The sequence below is a fragment of the Lissotriton vulgaris genome, chromosome 12, assembly GCF_964263255.1.
Source record: "Lissotriton vulgaris chromosome 12, aLisVul1.2, whole genome shotgun sequence".
NCBI lineage: Eukaryota > Metazoa > Chordata > Amphibia > Caudata > Salamandridae > Lissotriton > Lissotriton vulgaris.
In genome coordinates, this window is record NC_141700.1 from 598799617 (window position 1) to 598824935 (window position 25319).

Below are 25319 nucleotides of genomic sequence, written 5' to 3' on the forward strand. Positions count from 1 at the left end.
GTGATCCATTCCCCTTCCCACCCTGGAAGGGGCATTATGCTAGCCCTGTGCCAGACTTAGTGTACAACACTTTCCAGATTGGAAAGTGGAGGGTTTGGAATTTGGGAATGCCAACAAAGCATTCTTGTTTGTGGGTGCTCTTAAACTTCAAAGGCAACCCACACCATGGAGAGCCTTCTTCCCAACCGCTTGTGTGGGATTTACCAATGCAGAGATCTCCACCCTATGAAAAGCCTTTATGCCTATCAGGAATCTCTTTGTAATTCCTAGCAGGTGTAAAGGTAAGTTTGGTTGCAAGCATTGGATTTGCCTTTTAGAATAGGCCTCTGTGGTTCAAACAAGAGTCGATCTGTTTAATGTAAGTGAACTTTTCACCACCGAGATCCACTGTTTTGTCTCTCATTTGATGGAGTTGTTTTGTTGATGTTCTGGGGTTCCTGCGTAATGTGGTATGTTCAAGGAGTCTGTTCTTTAGGCTGGCTTGGTTGGACTATATGTTATCATGATTTGGTGCCCCGAGTCTCATATTTGGAAGGGCATTTAACTGTACGCTGCTTGGTCATATATTCATGGCAAGTGGATTTGAATGGTGGTTTGTTTTGGCATATATGTCATGGGTGCTTTATAATTTGAAAGTTTGCTAGATTTCTACATGTAATTTTTAGAATTGCGATTTTTCCCCCAAAGATCATTTTACTGATATTTTGATCACATTAGATGGGATTGCATTACATGCTGGTTTGAGCCAATGGTTGCCAGTTTAGAAATTCAGGAAAGTAGTTTCATGTTTAGGCCATCTTTAAATACATGAAAAATTTCCATGGACTCACTCTGTTAAGATTTCTCATGGATTCAATCTTTTATGATTTCTCGGCAAAAGCAGGTGTACCGCATTCTGTCTAATACTGTTTTCTTGTGTAAGGTACTTATAAATATTTCATTTTCTATATTTTAATTGGTAAAATCCACAGGAAGAGCATATTTTTAGCTAAAGCATCACTATCATTATAACATCAAGAAGAAATTAAGAGGATAATTTGGAAGTGGGTGGTAACAAAGCATCAGCAACCAATCAGCTGCCCACCTCTTAGTGTTCCTACCTGATTTAGAGATGTGGTAACCACTGTCTTTCTGGTGGCAGTTCCTCACCCATCTCACCAACAGGAACACCTTTGCTGGAGGCCAGCTACTGCAGCAACACCAGTCTTTGGTGGCAGAAGGCATGTCCATTGAGGGATTTCAACAGTGATTTTTCCTGCCTGGTAGGGTCACGTCAAGTATGATGTTCTTGGCAGGAACAAAACTACGGTGTTTCCCAGGCGTCATTGGCATTGATTTTATTGTTTTTCAGAAATAAACTCTTGATTTGGGACTTAACTTCTGAAAAACAAAATGCCAGCTGGTAGCTCTAATGAGATGGGACAGCTGGCATTGCACAAGTTCCCAACACCTACTCCCACAATATCAGTGAAAGCAGTTTTGGAGACAAATCCCCACACATTTTGGAAGAGAGATACATTTAGCATGTAAATAAGGCCCAAATGGCCTTGTGTAGCAGTCTAGACTGGGTATAAGCCCCCTTCCTGCTCCCTCTTTGTAGTATCCATTGGTGTAGTTCAAACACTATACCATATGCAAATTTCGTAGTCTGCATGCATCCTCCTGCCAATACAAGTTTATACTAAGATACTACATTATGCGGCACATCGCACCTGCCTGGGTTCATACATACAACACCTTCAGCGCCCACTTCAGATGTTGTGTTAAAATAAATCCAGCACCGCTCGGAGACGAAGGAACAGAGGAATGGTAAACACTTTGAAGAGATCAAAATCATTTATGTATCTTCTAGTTTTAGAGATAAGAAACGGAGAAAACAAAATATCAAGATTTAAAGAAAAAAAACATTTATTGTTCACTGTCGAAAAACTTTAATTTTGCACTAAGGCAAGACATTCTGGTGTTTAATATTAAAAGTAATGCAATGTCCTGAATCAGAGTAGTTGCAGGGCAACTCATGCTGCCCTGACTGGTCTCCTAGTCTTTGCCCATCTCCCTCTTGTTGTGTGTCTCTATTTGGTGCTTCAGTGCTTACATACCTCTTTTCATTCCTTTGCCTTCCACTCGTCTCCACCTAGATAACCTCTTCTAGACCCTACTCTAGATCAGACCACACCGAGCCACTTCTTTCGGGAAGGACAACTGCTCCCATCCACAGCTATTTTCAAATGTTTTCTACCTTCCCAACTATCCCTCTCAGATTAAGAACAAAACATTATGGTGAACTAAATGTCTCAGTCAAAACTTTCGATGCTAGAATATTGCATGGGTGAAAGGGGGATCCATATAGTGGAAAAACATTGTCAGGGATTGGGCTGGATGGGGAAACCCTTTACACCTAGCTTCATGCACAAAAGTTGCATCTTACAAATTCCATGAAAAAATAAAAGGTTGATACATTATCTTTTAGTACTACTTCAAATGTTAACATAAGAAAGAGTGCAAGTAATTTGCTTTTACTCTTTGTCTAGTGTCAACATTACAGAGACCACGCCTCTGTCATGGAAAACCAGGCACCTGGGACCGTTGTGTTGCAAGTGGAGGCAACAGATGCTGATGAAGGGCCAAATGGCAGAGTGAAGTATGGGATCATGCACAGAGATGGCACTGTCCCGGTGTTTAGCATCCACCCGGACACAGGTAAAGGAAAAACAATTGCATCTCAATTATTGTGTCATTGGATGACCCTGTCATTGTAAGCATCATTAAGACATTAAGGTATGCAAAGCTCTGCTTTTTCCATAATTCAATATTCCCTGCATGTGAGAAGGCATTTGACTTGTACGGTATTTGCAGAACAACCAGATGTTGTTATGAGTTGGAGCAGAATCTGAATCTTCTTTGCATAATTGTAAAAAGGAGAAGATTTGGGGACAGAATATGGGTCAAATAGGAGAGGGGAGAGGTAAGAGCTTTGAGTCACTCGACTAGAATTGATATTAAAGTATGGTGATTAGGGCAATGGTTAATGAGGAGGAATATTGACAGGTTCAATTCTAATGCTTAAGAAACATTTCACTCATTGGATTACCAATTTGTTATCCCTACATCAGCAACACGGCCAAGGATAGTGATCCAATGTGTCCAATGTCGGATAGTGATCCACTGTGTCAAATGTCGGATAATGATCCAATGTGTCAAATGTCGGATAGTGATCCACTGTATCAAATGTCGGATAATGATCCATTGTGTCAAATGTTGGATAGCGATCGATTTTGTCAAATGTTGGATAGTGATCCATTGTGTCAAATGTGTCAGAGATGCCGAAATGGGGTAGAGCTTTAGTAAATCCTTGGTTCACCTCATTACAGAGACTGAGTGCAAAACATAGAACAGATTCCTCGGCCCAGAACCCAGCTGAAAAATAATCAACAACATTATGCTGTTCGTTAGACTGAATTGTAAAGGCCACTGGCCTTTCTGAGAGTTTTATGGAATATGGCAAGTTGTAGACTGGTCTACAAGAAGCAGAGTTCTTCAGGTCAAGTGAGGGAGGACTTTTTAATGAGCGTCAAAACTAGATTTCTCGTAAGTTACTCAGGGACAAGGCTGGATGCAAAAGACGTCATGCTAGTCCTACAGAGTGATGCACAACTTCCAATCAAAGAAATAGACATGTAAAGATGCCAGCTGAGCACACAAGCCAAACAATTGACCGACCTGAACCGTAGAATTACACTGATCCGCTTCTAGGGGGAATTAACCTTTTAAGAGTATTCTGTTGACTGGAAATGGTACTCTAAACCCCATGCTCCAGTCATATCCCTGTAGCAAGTGCAATGTGGTCATATTTTGTCATGCCTGTCGTGCTATGGAAGTGTTCTCCTATATGGCCTGTGTTCGCAGCAGTCTTCTGACCCTCTTTAGCATCCTGTTTACGGTATCTTTAGTATGGGGTGCCTGACTCAGAATTAAGATACAATACCGTTGCAGATGCCTCCATTGCCAGAATCTTCTCAGTGAACATTGATTTACTTTTCTTTTCAGGGATTTTGACAACACTCGAGAGGTTTAATCGTGAGCAACAAAGGGAGTATGCCATCACCCTGACCGCTACAGACCAAGCCACAGAGCCGCTCATCGGGATCTGCCAGATAAACATCATCATCCTGGACCAAAACGACAATGACCCCAGATTTGAAAACATCCGCTATGAACGTAACTAATTCAGTTGACTAGAGAGCTGCCTACTTGGATCCTTTAAATTCTTAACACCCTGAATCAATTATCATTCCAAAGCACTTAAATTATCATTATTCAGTCCCTAAGTCGTCTGTGCTTTTAAGTGCCAAAATAAATCAAATCTAAATTGAACTGGACTCGGGAACTAACCAAATAGCAAAATCACGTCAGATTTGGGAATGATCAACTAATTATGCAAAATGGACTCCACTGTAATTCAGTATATGTAAATGTATCGATTCATTAAAACCTGACTGGATTTAACTGTCCTGGGAAATGAGGAGCCTAGTTCTAAATCTATGTAAATAAGACATTATTCCTGTGACTTTTTTCCTGTTTCCTACTGGTTTAAGCCCCTCAGTTCTCAGGAGTTATGCCACACCTGTGAACTACCATTACACAAAAATGGGGAAACTTGGGTAATATATGTTAAAAGACAAAAGTGGTCCTGGCGGAGCCCATAAACATTTCAAAGAACACATTTTTCAAAGAACACGTTTTTGCATACCTAAGAATGAACACACTATATACAAATAAGGATTGGTTGCATTGTTAATCAGATTATCTTGATTGCATTTTTTCTTTTGTATTGGAGATTGTTAATCAGATTGTCTGATTAGCAATCTTCAATATTAAAGAAAACATGCAATGAATCCTTATTTGTATTTTTATAAATAAATAAATAGTCTGCTCATTCTTGGGTGTGCGAAAATTTGATCTTTGAAAACATTTTTTTTTTAAATGTTTATGGTCTCCTCCAAGACCCCTTGTGTCTTTCTACCTGTGAACTGCGGCATTTGTGTCACAGATGCCTTGTAATATCCATGAAGTGTGTGTTTTTTTAACTAACCTGAACATAAAATAAGTAATTATATCAAGAGCTGTGACATATAACAAATACCTAATGTAGTTATGGGCTAATTGGTTATGTAGTCGGCGGTAATGCATTGAAAAAGTTACAACGTGATTTTAACAATATTAATGTAATGCAAAAACACAAATCTTGAACTCCAAAAGTACAAGCATTTTAAAGATGTGCTTATTTCTATTAAAAATGTTTAACCCCCTTTGAAAGACAATGCTGAATCGAAACTCCAACGAGTATATTAACAGCACTTTATTGGACTACGAAAGAAGATGCTTTCATTTGCCTTTTAATAAGAACCTCAGAATGGGCATCGAGCTCCAAGTTTATTATGTCACTAAAACTCCTCGAGGGTATAAAAGGGGCATAGTAGAAAAGCTCAGATTTATAACCATGGGCAGTAAAAATGGAAATGCGCAAAAAGTTGCGCTTCTGCGTAAAATAATTTGCGCACAAGCAGAGTGGACTTGACCATCTGTCATTCACTGAGTGTTGCGCAGCTCTGCACTATTCTTCCTTTTCCTGTAAGAATCGTGATCCATTGCAGCATTCCCACAGGATAAGGTGCATTGCAGACTGAAGAGATGTATGCTCATACTAGTACTGCACTAACATACACCAAAGCTCATGCAAGGATTTAATTTGTAATCTTGTTAATTGGGGATAATCCCTTTGTGATCCATCCAGGACAATTAACTTCCCTGAACCAGAATGGTGTTGGGGCTGGGGCTTGCTGACCTGAGTAGACCCTTTTCCCGCTATTCATGCAGCCCGTGGTAGCTAACTAATTCAAAAGAAACGGGGTCATGTGTGCTGCTTAAGTAGTCATGGAGGGCTGGGCTTTGATACGCTCCGCTGCTGGGCCGGCCCTCCTCCTGCATGCACGGGCCCTTTGCCAATCAGGATGCGAGTGTAGTAATACTGCCCTTGCACAACCGCAGGGTGAAGTTAGTTAGTGCCAGATGTATGAAGCTGAAATGGGTTCGCAAACGCCGAAATTCTCAGAATTTCGGCGTTGGCGAACTCATTTGAGCAAAATGGTATGTATGTAGCAAAATTCAGTGCAAAATAAGGAATCGCAAATTTGTGATTCCTTATTTTGCGATTGCATTTAAGGAATCCCAAAATTTGCGATTCCTTATTTTGCGATTGCATTTAAGGAATCCCAAAATTTGCGATTCCTTAAATGCAATGTATGAAGCAAAAATAATTGCTAATTGTCCTTAAGGAATCGCAAATTACCACCAACTTCAAGTTGGTGGTAATTTGCTAATTTCTTGAAAAATGCCGATTTTTGCATTTTTCAAAGTGCCATGTGATGCACATACATGCCCTTAGGGCATGTATGTGCACCACATGTGCACCCATGCTTATTTCAGGGGTGCAACAGGGTGTCCTTTGGACACCCCTGCACCCTTGAAATTATTCTCAATTTGCAATTCGCAAATTGCGAATCGCAAACTGAGAATAATTTCACATTCATTCCTATGGCCCTCCTGGCCCATAGAGATGAATGGGAAATTATTCCTTAATTGCGATTAGCAATTTGCTAATCGCAAATAAGGAATTTTAAGAAATCGCTAAAAAATAGCGAATTTCTACATACATACTGTATTGCAATTCTCAAATAGCGATTCCTTAAATATCGCTATTTGAGAATCGCAAAAGTGTATCTTGATACATCTGGCCCTTAGTGCCTTGCAGGTGTGCTTATCTTTAATGATTTATTGTTCTCAAAAAGTCCCCTCTTTTTAGCTAGACAATTGGCTTGTTTCCTAAATGTTTTACCGTCAAGTGATGTGTAGGATAGACCTGGCAGTTATAATGGGAGCAAAACAAATGAACTTCGTCTCTCTTACAAAGTTTAGTTTCTTTTTGCTATTTTCAGTAACTATCCTGGTCAGGGTTTTCAAACTGGTTCCAGTATCACAGACTAGAATAGTTGACTTGAAGCTGTTGTTCCCTCTTTCAGATTTCTTACATGAAGATACTGCAGTTGGGACCAGCTTTCTCCGCATTGCTGCCCATGACGATGATTATGGAACAAATGCTGCGATTACATACTCCGCGGCAGGTGAAGAACCGAAGTATTTCCAAATTAATCCCACCACGGGCTGGGTCTATCTGGCCCGCCCTATATCAAAGGTAAGCTTGTACTCCAGGATTTCGAATATAGAATTCTTAGGTTGTCTAGTGGGAAGTTGGCTTAAAGGGTTAGTGGGCTGGCCGGATATAATGCAGATAACACTCCCCTTTCTACTACTGCCTGGAGTTGACCCCTCATTTGGCATTGAGGTTAGTTTATGGCATTGGGGACTGGATAATTAGCTGATGGACTATCCTCTTCACTGATTCACATCAAAGTTAGATCACAAGCCTTGAAACCTGTCACTCATCTGGTATTGGTTCCTTGCTTTGCAACAAAGAACTATGTTCTGTATTGGGGAAGCCAACTTGATTTAAAGGGCAGGGAATTTTCAACAGGGTCTAGGCTAGGGAAAGAGACTGTCATAGAGCGCAGCAATGAGCCATCTGACAGCTATGTGCATCCTTTGAGAGGCTGGCTCCTGGGTGGAAGGAACTTCTATTATTGAGACTGAGAACCTTGCCTGATGTCTCAGGTTATTGGTTCCAGTGCCACAGTAAGTGTGCCATTGGCTCTGGTGTAAGCAAAGGAAATGTCCCACCCACTGGTTGGGTAATGAAATACAAGTGTACCTGGAGTTTTAGTGTACTTTCTAAACCTCTATCTATAATGCCATGCCTGCTGCACTATTGATAGCTATGAACCAGGGGGCCGTATTTTTATAGCTAAGGTACACTATACCTAATAGACAGGTTGCGCCTGGTGCAAACAGAGACCGTGCACCCTTTTACAGATAATAACCTACCCCCAGGGTAGCTGTAAACTCACGACTGGCCTGGAGTCAGACACTGGTGAAAGGCAGATGGGCTCTTTGAAGCAGCTGCCCTTCTCTCCCAATTTAGGCCGTTCCAAGTCTACAGTTTAAGGGGGAACAGAGATCTCCCTGCAAGTGGGTGCAGTGAGCGACTGTGCAGTCTGCGGGCGAGTCCATGGGGCCCCCTTATCCCACTGCAAGTGTTGCACTGACTGTGCGCATCCTCTCTGTCCCACAGTCTGGTGGATGGGACAGGATTTTCTCTCAACTGATATGGGTTGTGACTCTCAGAAAACCTTTTAGACAGATTCTGAGATGCATTTTCAGATAATGGTGCATCCGGTTCTTCAAACCTCCAACCTGGTTCGGCGAGGCTGGCCCCTCTTGTTTATATGCTTACCACAGCTGAGAGCCAACATCTCCAAACTCTCCTTGCTATCTGCTCGGTGCTCCCTACCTTTGGGACCTGCATGGAAAATCCCCCAGCAGCGACCACCACACCTCTTAGGCTTTGTGCATGTTTCAGTACTGCCACAGCAACTAGTGGATATTAGATACATGGGGAGTGCAGCAGGGGCATTATTGAAGCAGGGCCCACATCTAACATCCTGGGTGCTTAGGGCCATATGTATCAACAAACCCTTTTGCGATTCCTAAATAGCGAATTTTAAGGAATCGCTATTTTGGAATCGCAAAATGGTATGTATGAAGAAATTCGGTTATTTTTAGCGATTCCTTAATCTTCCTTATTTGCGAATTCGCATTTTGCGAATTCGCAATTAAGGAATAATTTCCAATGCATTCCTATGGGCCAGGAGACCCATAGGAATGATTGTGAAATAATTCTCAAATTGCGAATTTGCAATTTGCTAATCGCAATTTAAGAATTATTTCAAGGGTGCAGGGGTGTCTCAAGGACACCCTGCTGCACCCCTGTAAATTACATGTGTGTGCATATGGCGCACATACATGCCCAATGGGCATGTATGTGCGTCATATGCCACCCTCACAAATGCACAATTGTGCATATTTACAAGAAATCGCAAATTACCACCAACTACAAGTTGGTGGTAATTTGCGATTTCTAAACCTGAAATCGCAATTTTGTAAAGCTTCATACATAGCATTTAAGGAATCGCAAAATTGCGATTCCTTAAATGCTTAAGCAAAATAAGGAATCACAATTTTTTGCGATTCCTTATTTTGCTAATTTTTAATACATTCCAAAATCGGTAAAAAGGCCGTTTGCGATTCGCTAAGGCCGGAATTCTGCGAATTTCGGCCTTAACGAATCGCAAAAGGCTTGATACATATGGCCCTAAATGCATATGCACACGTTGGCTAGACCTCAGAGTACCTCCCAAACCCAGTGTCTCTTAAAGATACATTATTGTGTAGGGAACAACCAGGCCTGTATGCCCTGTTCAAATGTGAAATATTCCTTCAGTCGGGGGGAATAATGGAAGGCAACCAATTCCATAATATAGCACAAATGAATGAGAATAGGCAGCTCGGCTGGAAAGACGTCTACCGGCTGATCACATCAGGAAGGAAGGGCAACAGCCAAAAATATTGTCTATGAAGAAAAAACCTTTTTTGCAAAGAGCATTGCAAGAAAGCGCAATGACTTATAGGCTATTCACCACAACACTGGACGTCTGTTGCTTATAAAGCGCTTCAAATTTAGCAGAAGTTGGACGGGCTCATTCTGAAGTTTCTGAAGTCATATCACTGCAGACTTAGGAAGTTCCAGATTCAATTGGTTACAGTGTTATGACTTAGATGATTGAAATTAGTTTCTCACAGAAACTCAGGGGGAATTATAAAGTACCGCAGATGCCTTTTCAAGATGTGTAGGAGAAAGAAGAAGCTTTGTACTACGGCCCTACTTTGTGTTGAGGACAAGAGTTAAGAGTATATTTAAAATCCCAAGTTGTCAATGTGTTTTAACTGGTGTGAGAGTAGGTACACAAGGTCAGATTTACTCACGCCAAAAATCAAGGGTGCTGTAGCATTTTGAATGCATTGAAGTCTGATCAGATATATTTCTGACAAACCCAAGAAGACTACATTGCAACAGTGGATTGTGGAATGGATAAACTATATTGATCACTACAACTTTCTGTGGGAAAGGAAGAAAAAGGGAGAAGAAATAATTTTAGCTGATGATCCAAGGATTTTTCTCAAACAATGAGAATACCCAATTGTATTTACTACTGAGACTTGCTCAGGGCAGGACCTAGGTTGGCAGGCCATAAAATAGCCTTCGACAGATTGGTTGGATTATTGGTTAATATGACCTATTTTAGATGGAGTCGGTTTGATATATTTGTGACACATCCATCATTTGATTTTCAGGGCTTCCAGGAGTAAAAAGTACTTTATGTAATGCCTTGCCTAATCTCCAGAAGGATCTGTGTCTTATCTTTATACAGTGCAAATGACACTCCTAGTTCTGATAAAACGAGGACCAAAGGGAACATGTGTGTATTAAAGAGGAAAGACAATAGAGCTGTTCTATGGAGCAAATCCCAGGAGACAGGCGTCAAGTTCGACGAATAGTGCCCAATCTTCACTGGCACCAAGCACTCTTATAAAAAAGATTTAGCCCAGTTCAGTAACCCCATTATCCAAATCTGAGAGAAAAGTGAGCAGAACATTGTGATCAACGGTGTTGAGGGCCACAACAATACCATTGCCTACAATGAAACACATCTAACTTAAAATTGAGACAGTGGCCATCTCGAAACTGTAACCTGGGCAAAACCTGAATTGCAAAGGTTATAATATGTGATTACATTCAATTAAATTTTGAATAGTGACAAAACTATCAGTAGTTTTTGTGGTATTGGGCGGCGATGAAATAGGTGTAAAATGTATTGTGTCAGTAGGATCTAAACCATTTTTTTAAATAAAGGTTAATACGTGAAGTCATCGTAGTTTGGACTATGGAACAGATACTATGAGCAAAGACCTCAGGAGTATATTTCGGATCCTCCACAGGCATAGGTCTAATGGTGACCCAGTGGGTTGCTTCCTTTTGTCGAGGCAATAATGTAATGACGCAAAGTGAAACAAAGACGGCAAAGGGGTTATTCCCCTCAGTGGCGTTAATGGCAGACTCAAATTATTCAGACCCTAGGTATTTGATTGAATTTCCTCCCTGGTAAGTCTCACCTTATTGATGCAAGAGACCAGGCATCGAATAAGCTAAAAGCTGCACTGAGATCACTGTTATGGATTCCTTGGCCACCAAGATCATATCTTGAACTGTTCTAAATAAAGATTTTACAGATGAAGTTGCTGAGTTGATCTTAGAAGAAAAATATCTCCTCTTTGCTGGCCAGACTAGATGGCAGTGGTTGCACAGTAGGCGTATATACAAAGATTTAGCGTCTATGACATAGGATTTCCTCTAGCAGTGTTACAAGTGATTTAGAATTGCTTTTTCTGCCTGAATCATGGGGTTAACCCATTTCCAAATGAAGGATTTATCCTTTAGTGTTTTACAGTCTTTTGAAGGGGATCAACAAAAACAGAGGTCATAACTTCATTAAAAAAAATCTAAACATAGAGCGTGATCATTGCGAGAGTGGGGAAGCAGAATGTTCTTCATTTTATTCTCATGCCAGAGTCAAGATTGGAGATTTAACATTTTTTTCCAGGGTCTCGACTACTGCTTACATGGTGCCTGGTTTCAAGTCGATTGTCCGGAATTAACATAACCACGAATTAAGAATAGGATAAGGTTGTGAACTGACCATGGTATAGGTGTGACTGACGTAACGAAGATCAATGGTGTACCCAGCTGTGTGTGTAGGGAACTTCACCAGTTATGAAAGATCAAGGACATTCATAAATACGGTGAGCAGAAAGCATCATCCACATGTAGATTAAAATCACCTAAAATCAATCCCAGTTGCCAGATGAATCAACATATCTTACAATCACTCCAAGAACGGTTTGTGTGTTAGAATGTTAGTAGATCAGTGCGACATCATTATTATAGACTCTTGGTAACTTTAAATTCTCTACTAAAATCTCCACATTGTTATAGATTTGGCAGGGACCCTGCATAATGTTTGCCTAAGCAGTAGATGATCATAATGCTTACACCTTTACTTAAGCCTCTGTCAAGTTTTCAAATATTATGTTGCAGGGGGAAAAAGTCTTCCAAAAAATGCCTGCAATCATTGGCCACAGTGTCTCAGTTATTGCCTACAGGTGTAACAGCGTGTTCTGATTACGTGCCTATTTTAGGCTGAGCCTACCCGAGCTGTCAAGGCCTATTGTGGGCTTAAAAAGAGTTTACAGAGGTTTAAAGCCCACCCATTGTTTACCATTGATTTGCTTTATTGTCACTATTGTGTGCTTGATTTTTATTTGCTGGCTTTCCTTGTCCATCTTGTGTTTGTCCTCCCCCTGGAGCCCAGCCTCTTTACCTTCTCTTTGACTGGATGACTTGCGTCCTTCCACTGCTCACTTTCAGTGAACTATCTTTTTCTTTTTGGTTAAGCACTTCATCAGAGTGCATGTCTTTCTTGCTCTCTCCCTTTTGTCTTTCTTCCTCCCCCAAAATACCTACTGGGTGCTCTCTCTCTCTCTCTCTCTCTCTCTTGAGACTTCACGTTCTTTTTCCCATGAACATCTCATCCCACACTCTGCCATCCTCTGTTTTGTTGTCGCCTTTGTGTACTTCTCCACCTACTTCCCTATATGGCTGCTGTCTTCCTCATGTGCTTCTCCCCCACCAATGTGTTGGTCTCAATCTCGTGCCCCCACCAGTTATCGTCGCTGTTCCCCAACCTGCTCTTCCCCCACCCCCTGGTAGCCAACCCATCTCCACTATGTTTCCTAAAATATATTTTATTTGGAGTGGCATGCAACAAATTGCTGTCATCCTACACATAAGTTCTTTCGCACATGCTAAAAAATGTATTAACCAATCTAAGTTCCAGCCGCCGTTTTAGATCAGTCAATAAAATATAAAAGAAAATGGCACCCACATCAGTCTGTAGGTGCACGCTTACGTAAAGACGTATGCCTATAGAATGACACAACCATGACATTCCCCCTTTAATTGCCAATACTAAATCACATCTGCAAAAAGCACTGTTAACATATTTGGGGTTACCTTTCACTTAAAATTAGTAAAAACTTTTTTTTCGAAGGGTAGAGGATGAATGAGATTCTCAGCTTGAAAGACTGTTTTAGACTGCTTTATCCACTGCCTCACACCCATAACAAAGTGCATTTCCAGTCCTCCTCACTTTCATCTGAATCCCTCCAATTAGCATACATTCCCTATCAATGTTCTCCTTACCAATGCCCATAACCCCCCACTCCTGTTTCCTTTAACCTGCTTGCAGTGCTGTCTTAAGTGGCACTCAATCTGTTATAGTTCTAGTGGGAAATAGCTCCTACGTCAAAGCTTCAAGAAGGCTGTAAGCATCTCTACCCTCCTCCTCGAACCCCAAAAAACAGGGAAGTATGAGAAATGTAGCAACACCAAGGCAAAAGCGTGGCTGGAATTTCCCTTTAAAGGGTGGACAATTTGCCTGTTTTTATAAGAATACAGGCATCCCTTCTGAGGACAGGGAAAGAAGTGCCCTCCTGCCCTTCCACGTCCCCTTCACTGATTGACTCTTTGCGCTTTGGTCCGATCACTCTTCTTCACGCCTACAACATGCCGCTCAAACAGAACCCGAAGATGCGTTTGCTCTTCTTTTTCAGAGATCCTTCATAACTCAGGAGATTATTGCCACGGATGGAGGTAATAGGAGCAGTCAGGTGGAGCTGGCGGTGACCATTACCAATGCCAAGAACCAGCCCCCAGTGTGGGAGAAGGACAGTTACGAGATAGTCATCCCGGAGAACACCATGAGAGACACGGCCATTGTGGTAAGAAATTTGAGTCACCTATCTGCACCTACTGCCCATAGCTCTATGCTCATCACTCACATCCTTGTACACTTAATCAATGAAGCCTGCCTTGAATCTTGTCACACAGAGGTCATATAATGCCCCCTGAAGCTCATTGGGCTCGTTTATTGACCACATGGAAGGAATTTAGCATTTTTATATGTCCTTCATTCTGCCTTTTATGTGGTCTGATTGGGTCTGTTTTTTTAGTTTATTTTAGCACCTCTGAGAAAAGTGTTGTATTCTACAATAGTGTTTTGTGTGGAGAAGTGTGGCTCAATGGTTAGAGCGGCAGACCCTGATGCAGAGGTCCAGCCCGGGACCAGGGTTCAATTCCCGCCTCGGCGGGTGTTGGGCTCAATTTCCGCGGACCTGATAATTCTCGCCTCAGTGCCTATTCTAATCATGGGTCCCACTCAGCAACCCTGGGCAATAGCTTGCTTAATCTCCACAATGGCCCCAACAACACTAGGATGCCTGGCTTCACCTTGGGGGTGCCCTGGAGTGGGCACTTCACAGGGAAAAGCCAGGAAGGGTTCCACAGCGATATGCGTAGAAGCGACTGAGATACCCCTTCGGGGTCGATTTGGTGCGCTATACAAATACTACTACATTTACATTTACATTCTCACATTAGTGTATTGTTGTTTTTTCCAGTCTAGAACACTGTTGAAGTTGAACTATCCTACTGAGTGCCAATGAAATGGTGTAATATTAAATTGACTGATAGCAAATTACAACATAAATTTACATTACTTGATTTTTGACAAATACACTCACTGCATCACTCTCTTGGTTTTAACCCCACTCAGAAGCTTCAGATATCCCTCGCCATATTCCATTACTTCTTTTGCCAACACCCTTCAAAACAACACTCTTCTGTGGTTGAATGGTTGTTCTGCAAAATTAGATCTGCTTTCCCTAAAGTAATGACAGCAAATTCGTATTCTGTTATCCTCCATAATCCGTGTTTTGCCGCCACTGTAAGTATCGTACGCTTAAGTGCATGCTATAATCTTTGATCTAAAAACGGGCCACACAAAAAAAGAGGTGATTTGAGGCTAACCTGGGGTACAGTGGTATTAATTTGCTCATTGCAAATTGTAATACATGGATGCCTGCAATCCTTTCATAAAAACCTGTCTCCAATTTTCTTATTACAGTTTTGCTGTGGCATCACTGCGATAACCTGTAAAAGAAAATGAAGTAGCTAATGGTAATAACGTATTAAAGGTGTGTTGTGACGTCACTATCTCTTCTGCCAAAAGCAGCAGACAGTGACTTGAAGATCTTCATATAGAGTTGCACATGTTGTTTCAACAATGAAAAAAATGAGAACTAAGCTCTTCTGATTTGTTTTCCTAAAAACGAAGAGCCATTAGCAGAACGATGATATTCATTTCTTGCCCAGCTATCTTTCATTACAGGAAGCAGCGATCGCCCCATAAGTTAATGTACATTCTGAACTACAGCATTTGTAGTCCTATAGTAAACTATTTATATTAGCTGCAATCAAACTATTTCATATTAAGCTGCAAGAGACCAAGAAGGTAAGTCTCTTAAGGGGAAGGGTAATGTTGTGACCCTAGATCATATAGATCATGATTAGGGCTCCCGGTTTTATGGTATTTATTTTTTTGACATTTTCGTCAGTATTTATCCATATTTATTTGGGGTTTTGTAAAAAAAAATGAAGCTGAAACAGGATTATTTCCACAGTTATTTAACTGATAAATATGCACTCATGCTTGAATGTCTGCCAGGTTTCATTAATATGAACATCCGGGGAAGATAAATCAATGCACTTATATGAACATATGCATATTTCAGTATCAACCTTGTGCTTATCTACGGCTGTTTAAGACTTTTCTAAAATTCCTTTATTTTTTGACCAACCTAAAAATCCACACATTTATTGGTCGGGCAGTCATGGCATAGAGTATTTAGAATCACTCAAAAGCAGCCCAATTTCAGTTTTTATCCACATTTAAAAATGAATACAGACAAGAAAATAAATGTTTTTCTGTCTGTATCTATCTGTAAAAATCAGTAAAAACGGAAAACAGGGAAACATGGTTATGATACCCTCTGCCGTTTATTATGAGGAGATTATACGACTCCTCGGAGTTCCATGTCCTACTAAGGAAACTTGGCCTTCGGCATCCTTCCTTTAAAAGGTGAAAAACAATCCTTGGTGACTTAGAATATCATTACAGAGGCTATTTTATCCCATATATCATTGATTCCTTGATGAAAAATGTGTATTAGAAAGTGGATTTAATGCTCAGCGTTCCATGGGTTTAACATGTAATGTAACCAAAACATGCTTTACTTTTACATTTGCATATTTGGCAAGTGATTTCTTATTTTATTAGCCTATGTCTGTAAGAAAAGGAGTTGCTAAATATCTGCTTATTATTTTTCGTTGGACAGACCGTTAAAGCAAACTCTCCTCTGGGCGACCCTCGTGTGACCTATATTCTGGAGGAGGGACTTGTTCCTGAAACTAACATGCCCATCCACTTCTACCTAACCCCAAACAGAGAAGACGGATCTGCTTCTGTGCTGGTGGCTGAGCCTTTGGATTACGAGAGCACGAAGAATTTCCTGCTGAAGGTCCGGGCGCAGAATGTCGCCACCGTACCATTGGCCGCGTTTGCGACCATCTGCATCAATTTAACAGGTAAGAAGATCAAATGATGCATGGACATCCTCTTCAGAAACGTGTAACATACGGAGAGCCACGTAACATGGCGACTAGGGACCTGCTCTGATGGTAGCCTCCCTTGGTGGCCATAGATGGACTACTGCAGAAAGGGTGGGCAGTGCTGATGGGCCCTTGTTTAGATGGTCATCAACATACTGCTACAGAAGGATGGACACCATGTATTTGATTTGATTTCAATATCTTTTGAGTGCAGCAAACATCTGTGAAAAAGAAGGATCAAATAGTATCTCTAGAAACTGTGGTAGAGAAGTGGTTGAAGGATTCACAGGTGACTACAGCATAGATAATTAGGACAGTAGTGATTTAGGGCCCAATTTATACTTTAAAGATATTCAGTCGTTGATCTAACCGCTATAAATGTATTTACTACAGCATAGTTGTATGCCACAAGTGTCTACAAATAGGCAGATTAAGTCCAAGCAAGGGATGGGCGCATCATGGTGTAGTATCCCATGTACGTGTGCAAACATCCCTAAACTTGTTGATTTGTGGACCTTCACAAACTCCTTTCCCACCCTTTGGCATCTTGGAAAATGCTTCAACCCTTAACCATCTTGGAAAATACATCAATTCTGTGCCATTTTGGAAAGACCAGAGAAAAAGGTCTGTAAATAGAGGGACAGGGTTCAACAAAGAGGAAACTGTTTTCAACATGATGAAAAGCAGAAAATAAAACATTTGCATTCTCACATTTGGCAGCTGGTTCATAGATCATAATCGTACCCTACGTACAGTTCTTCAATGTGGAAATAGTCTTTAAAACTGGCCTGACTTAGTAAGTAGTATGTCAGGAAAGTTGCGACATGTGCAATTTTCGAGGTATGGTATTGCAGAGTTTTGTGAATTGGAGACAATTGTGAATCTGCCCCATGTTGAACAGTACTTCTGTGAGTCCGGATTTATGATTTCTTTTGTGAATCGGACCCTTAATTCTATCTCAAGATGGTGCATGAGGAGCAGTATCAAACTGCTTCAGGTAAACTTGTGCCCCAGTTAGGGACCATTTAGACACTTGTAGATCAAACATAAAAGCCCAAGTTTACTTGACGTTAACGCAGCGCAGCAGGGGGATTTGCTGCACTGCGTTGTGCCAATAGGACAGAGCAGAAACGTCCCATTAACCGCATCGCTGCGGCGGTTATTTTTCCGCTGTGCGGCTTTTTTCTAAAAGCCGCGTTACATGACGAGCTCAGCTCGTCATCCGCACACGACCACCGTGGCTGATGACGAGCTGAGCTCGTCATCAGCAGTGAAGGGGTTAAGATATGGCACATTTCTGCTCTCGTAGCACTGGCACACTTTTGGCAGCCTAGCTCCAACGCAGGCAACGTTGCCCCACGAGGGAAGGATGCCTGCATTGTGGTCGGAATAGATGTTGTGCAAGAAGGGATACTTTCCTGCAGAAAAACTGTTCTTGGAGGCTTATTCCTCTTCAAAGAGGAAGTAACGAGGAGAAATAAAGCTATTTCTGGCCCTTATGTGAGCCTTGACTAGGCGCTCGATTTTGGCTCAAACCCATGTTTAGCGACTTTGGGGAATATGGGTTTGCATCAAAATACATGGGCGGATGCTCATGTTCCACCCATGTAACGCCTCCGGAACGCAAGAAATGCAAGGCAGCATTATGCTCTGCATTACTTTACTTCTGAGATCAAATCCTGTGCAAGGGCAATCAGATCTTGATTTGTGGGCCTTAGTATTAGTAAATCCCAACATCTATTTTGTCTCAGAGCTGAGCTACAAAAGTGGTGCAACCGCGAGGCAAGATCTTGGTATACGTGGACCAGAATCTTGAATACAATTCTCAGTTGCACAGGTAGCCAGTGAAGCAGTCGTCTCAGTCTTGAAGCTAGAATAGAAATTAGAAAGTGTACAAACTAGAAGGGAAGCTGCTTTGCTCCAATTGAAGTCGGTTTTGGTTTATAATGTTGGAGGCTAGAATACAGCATGTTCTCATAGTCCCATTTAGAGTTGATCAAAGCCAATATAACCACATGGTCTTTTTGGAAGAGGCTAAAAAGGAGTACCTGCTTATGGTCTTATAATTTCATATAAGGCACACTTAGTTTATGGCCCAATTTGACCCTCTAGGCTCATAGACTACTCCCACCACAAACATGATTGGGCAAGGAATGACATTAATTGTTGAGAACTTATATATGTTCACCTTGATTATAATTGATACAATGTGTTAAAGGAGGGCAGCACTGATAGCTGCTTGCCTTCATTCTTGTTGATGTACTGCTGCATAAAGGGGTGCAGCACTGATAGCTGCTTGCCTTCATTCTTGTTGATGTACTGCTTCATAAAGGGGTGCAGCACTGATAGCTGCTTGCCTTCATTCTTGTTGATGTACTGCTGCATAAAGGGGTGCAGCACTGAGAGCTGCTTGCCTTCATTCTTATTGATGTACTGCTGCATAAAGGGGTGCAGCACTGAGAGCTGCTTGCCTTCATTCTTATTGATGTACTGCTGCATAAAGGGGTGCAGCACTGATAGCTGCTTGCCTTCATTCTTATTGATGTACTGCTGCATAAAGGGGTGCAGCACTGATAGCTGCTTGCCTTCATTCTTATTGATGTACTGCTGCATAAAGGGGTGCAGCACTGATAGCTGCTTGCCTTCATTCTTATTGATGTACTGCTGCATAAAGGGGTGCAGCACTGAGAGCTGCTTGCCTTCATTCTTGTTGATGTACTGCTGCATAAAGGGGTGCAGCACTGATAGCTGCTTGCCTTCATTCTTATTGATGTACTGCTGCATAAAGGGGTGCAGCACTGAGAGCTGCTTGCCTTCATTCTTATTGATGTACTGCTGCATAAAGGGGTGCAGCACTGAGAGCTGCTTGCCTTCATTCTTATTGATGTACTGCTGCATAAAGGGGTGCAGCACTGATAGCTGCTTGCCTTCATTCTTATTGATGTACTGCTGCATAAAGGGGTGCAGCACTGATAGCTGCTTGCCTTCATTCTTATTGATGTACTGCTGCATAAAGGGGTGCAGCACTGATAGCTGCTTGCCTTCATTCTTATTGATGTACTGCTGCATAAAGGGGTGCAGCACTGAGAGCTGCTTGCCTTCATTCTTGTTGATGTACTGCTGCATAAAGGGGTGCAGCACTGATAGCTGCTTGCCTTCATTCTTATTGATGTACTGCTGCATAAAGGGGTGCAGCACTGATAGCTGCTTGCCCTGATTCTCAGTGATGTACTGCTGCATAAAGGGGTGCAGCACTGAGAGCTGCTTGCCTTCATTCTTGTTGATGTACTGCTGCATAAAGGAGTGCAGCACTGATAGCTGCTTGCCTCCATTCTTGTTAATGTACTGCTGCATAAAGGGGTGCAGCACTGATAGCTGCTTGCCTTCATTCTTGTTAATGTACTGCTGCATAAAGGGGTGCAGCACTGATAGCTGCTTGCCTTCATTCTTATTGATGTACTGCTGCATAAAGGGGTGCAGCACTGATAGCTGCTTGCCCTGATTCTCAGTGATGTACTGCTGCATAAAGGGGTGCAGCACTGAGAGCTGCTTGCCTTCATTCTTGTTGATGTACTGCTGCATAAAGGGGTGCAGCACTGATAGCTGCTTGCCTTCATTCTTGTTAATGTACTGCTGCATAAAGGGGTGCAGCACTGATAGCTGCTTGCCCTGATTCTCAGTGATGTACTGCTGCATAGAGGGGTGCAGCACTGATAGCTGCTTGCCTTCATTCTTATTGATGTACTGCTGCATAAAGGGGTGCAGCACTGATAGCTGCTTGCCTTCATTCTTGTTGATGTACTGCTGCATAAAGGGGTGCAGCACTGATAGCTGCTTGCCTTCATTCTTATTGATGTACTGCTGCATAAAGGGGTGCAGCACTGATAGCTGCTTGCCTTCATTCTTATTGGTGTACTGCTGCATAAAGGGGTGCAGCACTGATAGCTGCTTGCCCTGATTCTCAGTGATGTACTGCTGCATAGAGGGGTGCAGCACTGATAGCTGCTTGCCTTCATTCTTATTGATGTACTGCTGCATAAAGGGGTGCAGCACTGATAGCTGCTTGCCTTCATTCTTGTTGATGTACTGCTGCATAAAGGGGTGCAGCACTGATAGCTGCTTGCCTTCATTCTTATTGATGTACTGCTGCATAAAGGGGTGCAGCACTGATAGCTGCTTGCCTTCATTCTTATTGATGTACTGCTGCATAAAGGGGTGCAGCACTGATAGCTGCTTGCCTTGATTCTCAGTGATGTACTGCTGCATAAAGGGGTGCAGCACTGATAGCTGCTTGCCTTGATTCTCAGTGATGTACTGCTGCATAAAGGGGTGCAGCAGTGCAGCACTGACTGCTGCTTGCCTTCATTCTTAGTCACGTACCGCAGCAGAGCTGTGCAGCACTGATAGCTGCTTCCCTTCATGATTAGTGACGTACTGCTGCATAAAGGGGTGGAGAACTGATAGCTGCTTGCCTTCATGCTTAGTGACGTACTGCTGCACAGAGGTGTGCAGCACTTATAGCTGCTTGCCTTCATTCTTACTGACGTAATGCTGCAGAGGTGTGCAGCACTGATAGCTGGTTGACTTCATTCGAAGTGCCGTACTGCTTCACAGAGGTGTGCAGCACTGATTGCTGCTTGCCTCATTCTTAGTCACGTACTGCAGCAGAGGTGTGCAGCACTGATAGCTGCTTCCCTTCATGCTTAGTGACGTACTGCTGCACAGAGGTGTGCAGCACTGATAGCTGGTTACCTTGATTCTTAATGACGTGCGGCTGCAGCGGTGTGCAGCACTGATTGCTGCTTGCCTTCATTCTTAGTGACGTATGACTGCAGAGGTGTGCAGCACTGATTGCTGTTTGCCTATATTCATAGTGACTTACTGCTGCAGAGGTGTGCAGCACTGATAGCTGCTTGCCTTCATTCTTACTGACGTATGACTGCAGAGGTGTGAAGCTCTGATAGTTATAGCTACATGCCTTGATTCTTTTTGACGTACTGCAGCACAGAGCCATGCAGCACTGATAGCTGCTTGCCTTCATTATTAGTTACGTACTGCAGCAAAGACTTATGCAGCACTGATAGCTGCTTCCCTTCATGCTTAGTGACGTACTGCTGCATAGAGGTGTGCAGCACTGATAGCTGGTTACCTTGATTCTTAATGACGTACGGCTGCAGAGGTGTGCAGCACTGATTGCTGTTTGCCTAGATTCTTAGTGAAGTACTTCTGCAGAGGTGTGAAGCACTGATAGTTATAGCTACATGCCTTGATTCTTTTTGACGTACTGCAGCACAGATGTGTGAAGAACTGAATGCTGCTTGCCTTGATTCTTAGTGATGTACTGCCGCTGAGGTGTGAAGCACTGATAGCTACTTACCTTTATTCTTAGTGGTGTACTACTGCACAGAGCCAGCTGCTTCCCTTCATGCTTAGTGACGTACTGCTGCACAGAGGTGTGCAGCACTGATAGCTGCTTGCCTTGATTCTTAATGACGTACGGCTGCAGAGGTGTGCAGGACTGATAGCTGCTTCCCTTGATTCTTAATGACGTATGACTGCAGAGGTGTGCAGCACTGATTGCTGCTTGCCTAGATTCATAGTGACTTACTGCTGCAGAGCTGTGCAGCACTGATAGCTGCTTGCCTTGATTCTTAATGACGTACGGCTGCAGAGGTGTGCAGGACTGATAGCTGCTTCCCTTGATTCTTAATGACGTATGACTGCAGAGGTGTGCAGCACTGATTGCTGCTTGCCTAGATTCATAGTGACTTACTGCTGCAGAGGTGTGCAGCACTGATAGCTGCTTGCCTTCATGATTAGTGACGTACTGCTGCATAAAGGGGTGGAGCACTGATAGCTGCTTGCCTTCATGCTTAGTGACGTACTGCTGCACAGAGGTGTGCAGCACTGATAGCTGCTTGCCTTCATTCTTACTGACGTAATGCTGCAGAGGTGTGCGGCACTGATAGCTGGTTGACTTCATTCGAAGTGCCGTACTGCTTCACAGAGGTGTGCAGCACTGATTGCTGCTTGCCTTCATTCTTAGTCACGTACTGCAGCAGAGCTGTGCAGCACTGATAGCTGCTTCCCTTCATGATTAGTGACGTACTGCTGCAGAGCTGTGCAGCACTGATAGCTGGTTACCTTGATTCTCAGTGATGTACTGCTGCACAGAGGTGTGCAGCACTGATAGCTGCTTGCCTTGAGTCTTAGTGACTACTACTGCATAGAGATGTGCAGCACTTATAGCTGCTTGCCTTGGTTCTCAGTGATGTACTGCTGCACAGAGGTGTGCAGCACTGATAGCTGCTTGCCTTGAGTCTTAGTGACTACTACTGCATAGAGATGTGCAGCACTTCTAGCTGCTTGCCTTGATTCTCAGTGATGTACTGCTGCACAGAGGTGTGCAGCACTGATAGCTGCTTGCCTTGAGTCTTAGTGACTACTACTGCATAGAGATGTGCAGCACTTATAGCTGCTTGCCTTGATTCTCAGTGATGTACTGCTGCACAGAGGTGTGCAGCACTGATAGCTGCTTGCCTTGAGTCTTAGTGACTACTACTGCATAGAGATGTGCAGCACTTCTAGCTGCTTGCCTTGATTCTCAGTGATGTACTGCTGCACAGAGGTGTGCAGCACTGATAGATGCTTGCCTTGAGTCTTAGTGACTACTACTGCATAGAGATGTACAGCACTGATAGCTGCTTGCCTTGATTCTCAGTGATGTACTGCTGCACAGAGGTGTGCAGCACTGATAGCTGCTTGCCTTGAGTCTTAGTGACTACTACTGCATAGAGATGTGCAGCACTTATAGCTGCTTGCCTTGATTCTCAGTGATGTACTGCTGCACAGAGGTGTGCAGCACTGATAGCTGCTTGCCTTGAGTCTTAGTGACTACTACTGCATAGATGTGCAGCACTTCTAGCTGCTTGCCTTGATTCTCAGTGATGTACTGCTGCACAGAGGTGTGCAGCACTGATAGCTGCTTGCCTTGAGTCTTAGTGACTACTACTGCATAGAGATGTGCAGCACTTATAGCTGCTTGCCTTGATTCTCAGTGATGTACTGCTGCATAGAGATGTGCAGCACTGATAGCTGGTTACCTTGATTCTTAATGACGTATGGCTGCAGAGGGCGACTTACTGCACCACAGAGGTGTGCATCACTGATAGCTGGTTGCCTTGGTTATTCGTAAGGTACTACTGCATAGAGCCGTCCAGCACTAATAGCTGCTTCCATTAGTTTTCATTGATGCATTGATGTAAAAATGTTTGCAGCACTGATAGCTGCTTATATTGATGATCACCGACTTGTTGCCAAATATATATGGACGGTGAAGATGGCTGCTTGCCTGATGGTGAATGACACACCTTTTTCTTATTCTTTCCAGATGTGAACGACAACGTTCCTTTCTTTACCTCTTCAATTTACGAAGCCGCAGTCACAGAGGGGACTCCAGCCGGTACATTCGTTCTTCAGGTGTCTGCAACAGACCTAGATCTTGATCTAAATGGAAAGGTGAGCTCTTAGCAGACCATTTATGTCATTTATTGCCTGATGAGGCATAACATAATAGCTCACATTTTGAAATAAATGTCAAATGTGCATCATATTTTGTATAGGAAATACATGAGTTGAGATAACTTCAGAGGCAATTGGAGTTTTTTCGAAGCAACTGAAGTCAATGAATGGAAAAAGAGCATGGAATACATTTTTCAGTTGTATTCTTTCCCCCCTGCCCCCTCATACTCCCCAGCCCAGCACTTCTCATGCAGCTGGTGGTGTGAGCCAGAGGAACGAGTGCTCTGTGTCTGTCTTCTACCAGCTTGAGAATAATTACTAGTGAGTTGGATCATAATGACATCTCCTACATAAACCCAACATGCAGGCCTGTTTGTTATATGAGCTTTAATGGTTAACGGTGGGCAGAGAATTCCGCTCTGTCAGCGGTGTTTGCGAAGATTTCCCAACTTCGCACTTCACTGAGAATGCAGAGTAAAGGGAAAACTCCTACTCCACAGCGGAGCGGAGTTAGCCAACCCCCTCACCGCTAAATTAGCTCCCTGCCTCCACCCCCCTAATAAATAATACTTGCAAGGTTATTTTTAAAAAAAATCACTTACCTGTATTGCGGTGTCCCCGGGCTGCCCTCCACCTCCTCGGCATACATCTTGTGAGAACTGCGCATGCGCGCACCCATGCGCAGTTCTCACAAGACCGCACATGTGCACTTCTCGCAAGATGCACACCGAGGAGGTGGGCAGCCTGGGGACGCCGCAATACAGGTAAGTGAATGTATTTCTTTTAAATAACCTTGCAAGTATTTTTTATAGGGGGGGTGGAGGGGGTGGCAGAGCGGAGTTCCACTGAGTTTTTCCCCAACTCTGTGGACCTCCAGGTAGTTGCACTCCGCCAGCACAGCCCAGGGTTAAACATGGTTTGCCCAGGAACATAAAAATAAGGTATAAATAACCTCATTTTTATATTAATAGCAAATCTTACTGGGGGTTAGTCTTATGAAAGGTTTTACGGGTTCCTTCTTTCAGTTTCTTGATTTTCCTCTGAATTTGTTTGTAAATTGGTAAGCATTGGCAGACCAATGCATGGTGAGTTGTGGGAACTCAGCATTGTGTCTACGTGTCACGTGGTCACTTGTGATCTAGTCCACAGTAGACACCTTTCC

At 42.8% G+C, this 25319-nt stretch overlaps 1 protein-coding gene across 1 annotated transcript in view; it reads left to right on the plus strand.

Annotated features, from left to right (window-relative positions):
- Window positions 1-25319, plus strand: part of LOC147677808 (neural-cadherin-like) — a 684133-nt gene that overhangs the window by 177817 nt on the left and 480997 nt on the right. Inside the window, exons 9-14 of the mRNA XM_086945589.1 lie at window positions 2532-2700; window positions 4048-4218; window positions 7080-7252; window positions 13741-13908; window positions 16363-16612; window positions 24027-24154. Of these exons, the coding sequence (XP_086801715.1) occupies window positions 2532-2700; window positions 4048-4218; window positions 7080-7252; window positions 13741-13908; window positions 16363-16612; window positions 24027-24154 (1059 nt within the window). The remainder of the gene's footprint in view (window positions 1-2531; window positions 2701-4047; window positions 4219-7079; window positions 7253-13740; window positions 13909-16362; window positions 16613-24026; window positions 24155-25319) is intronic.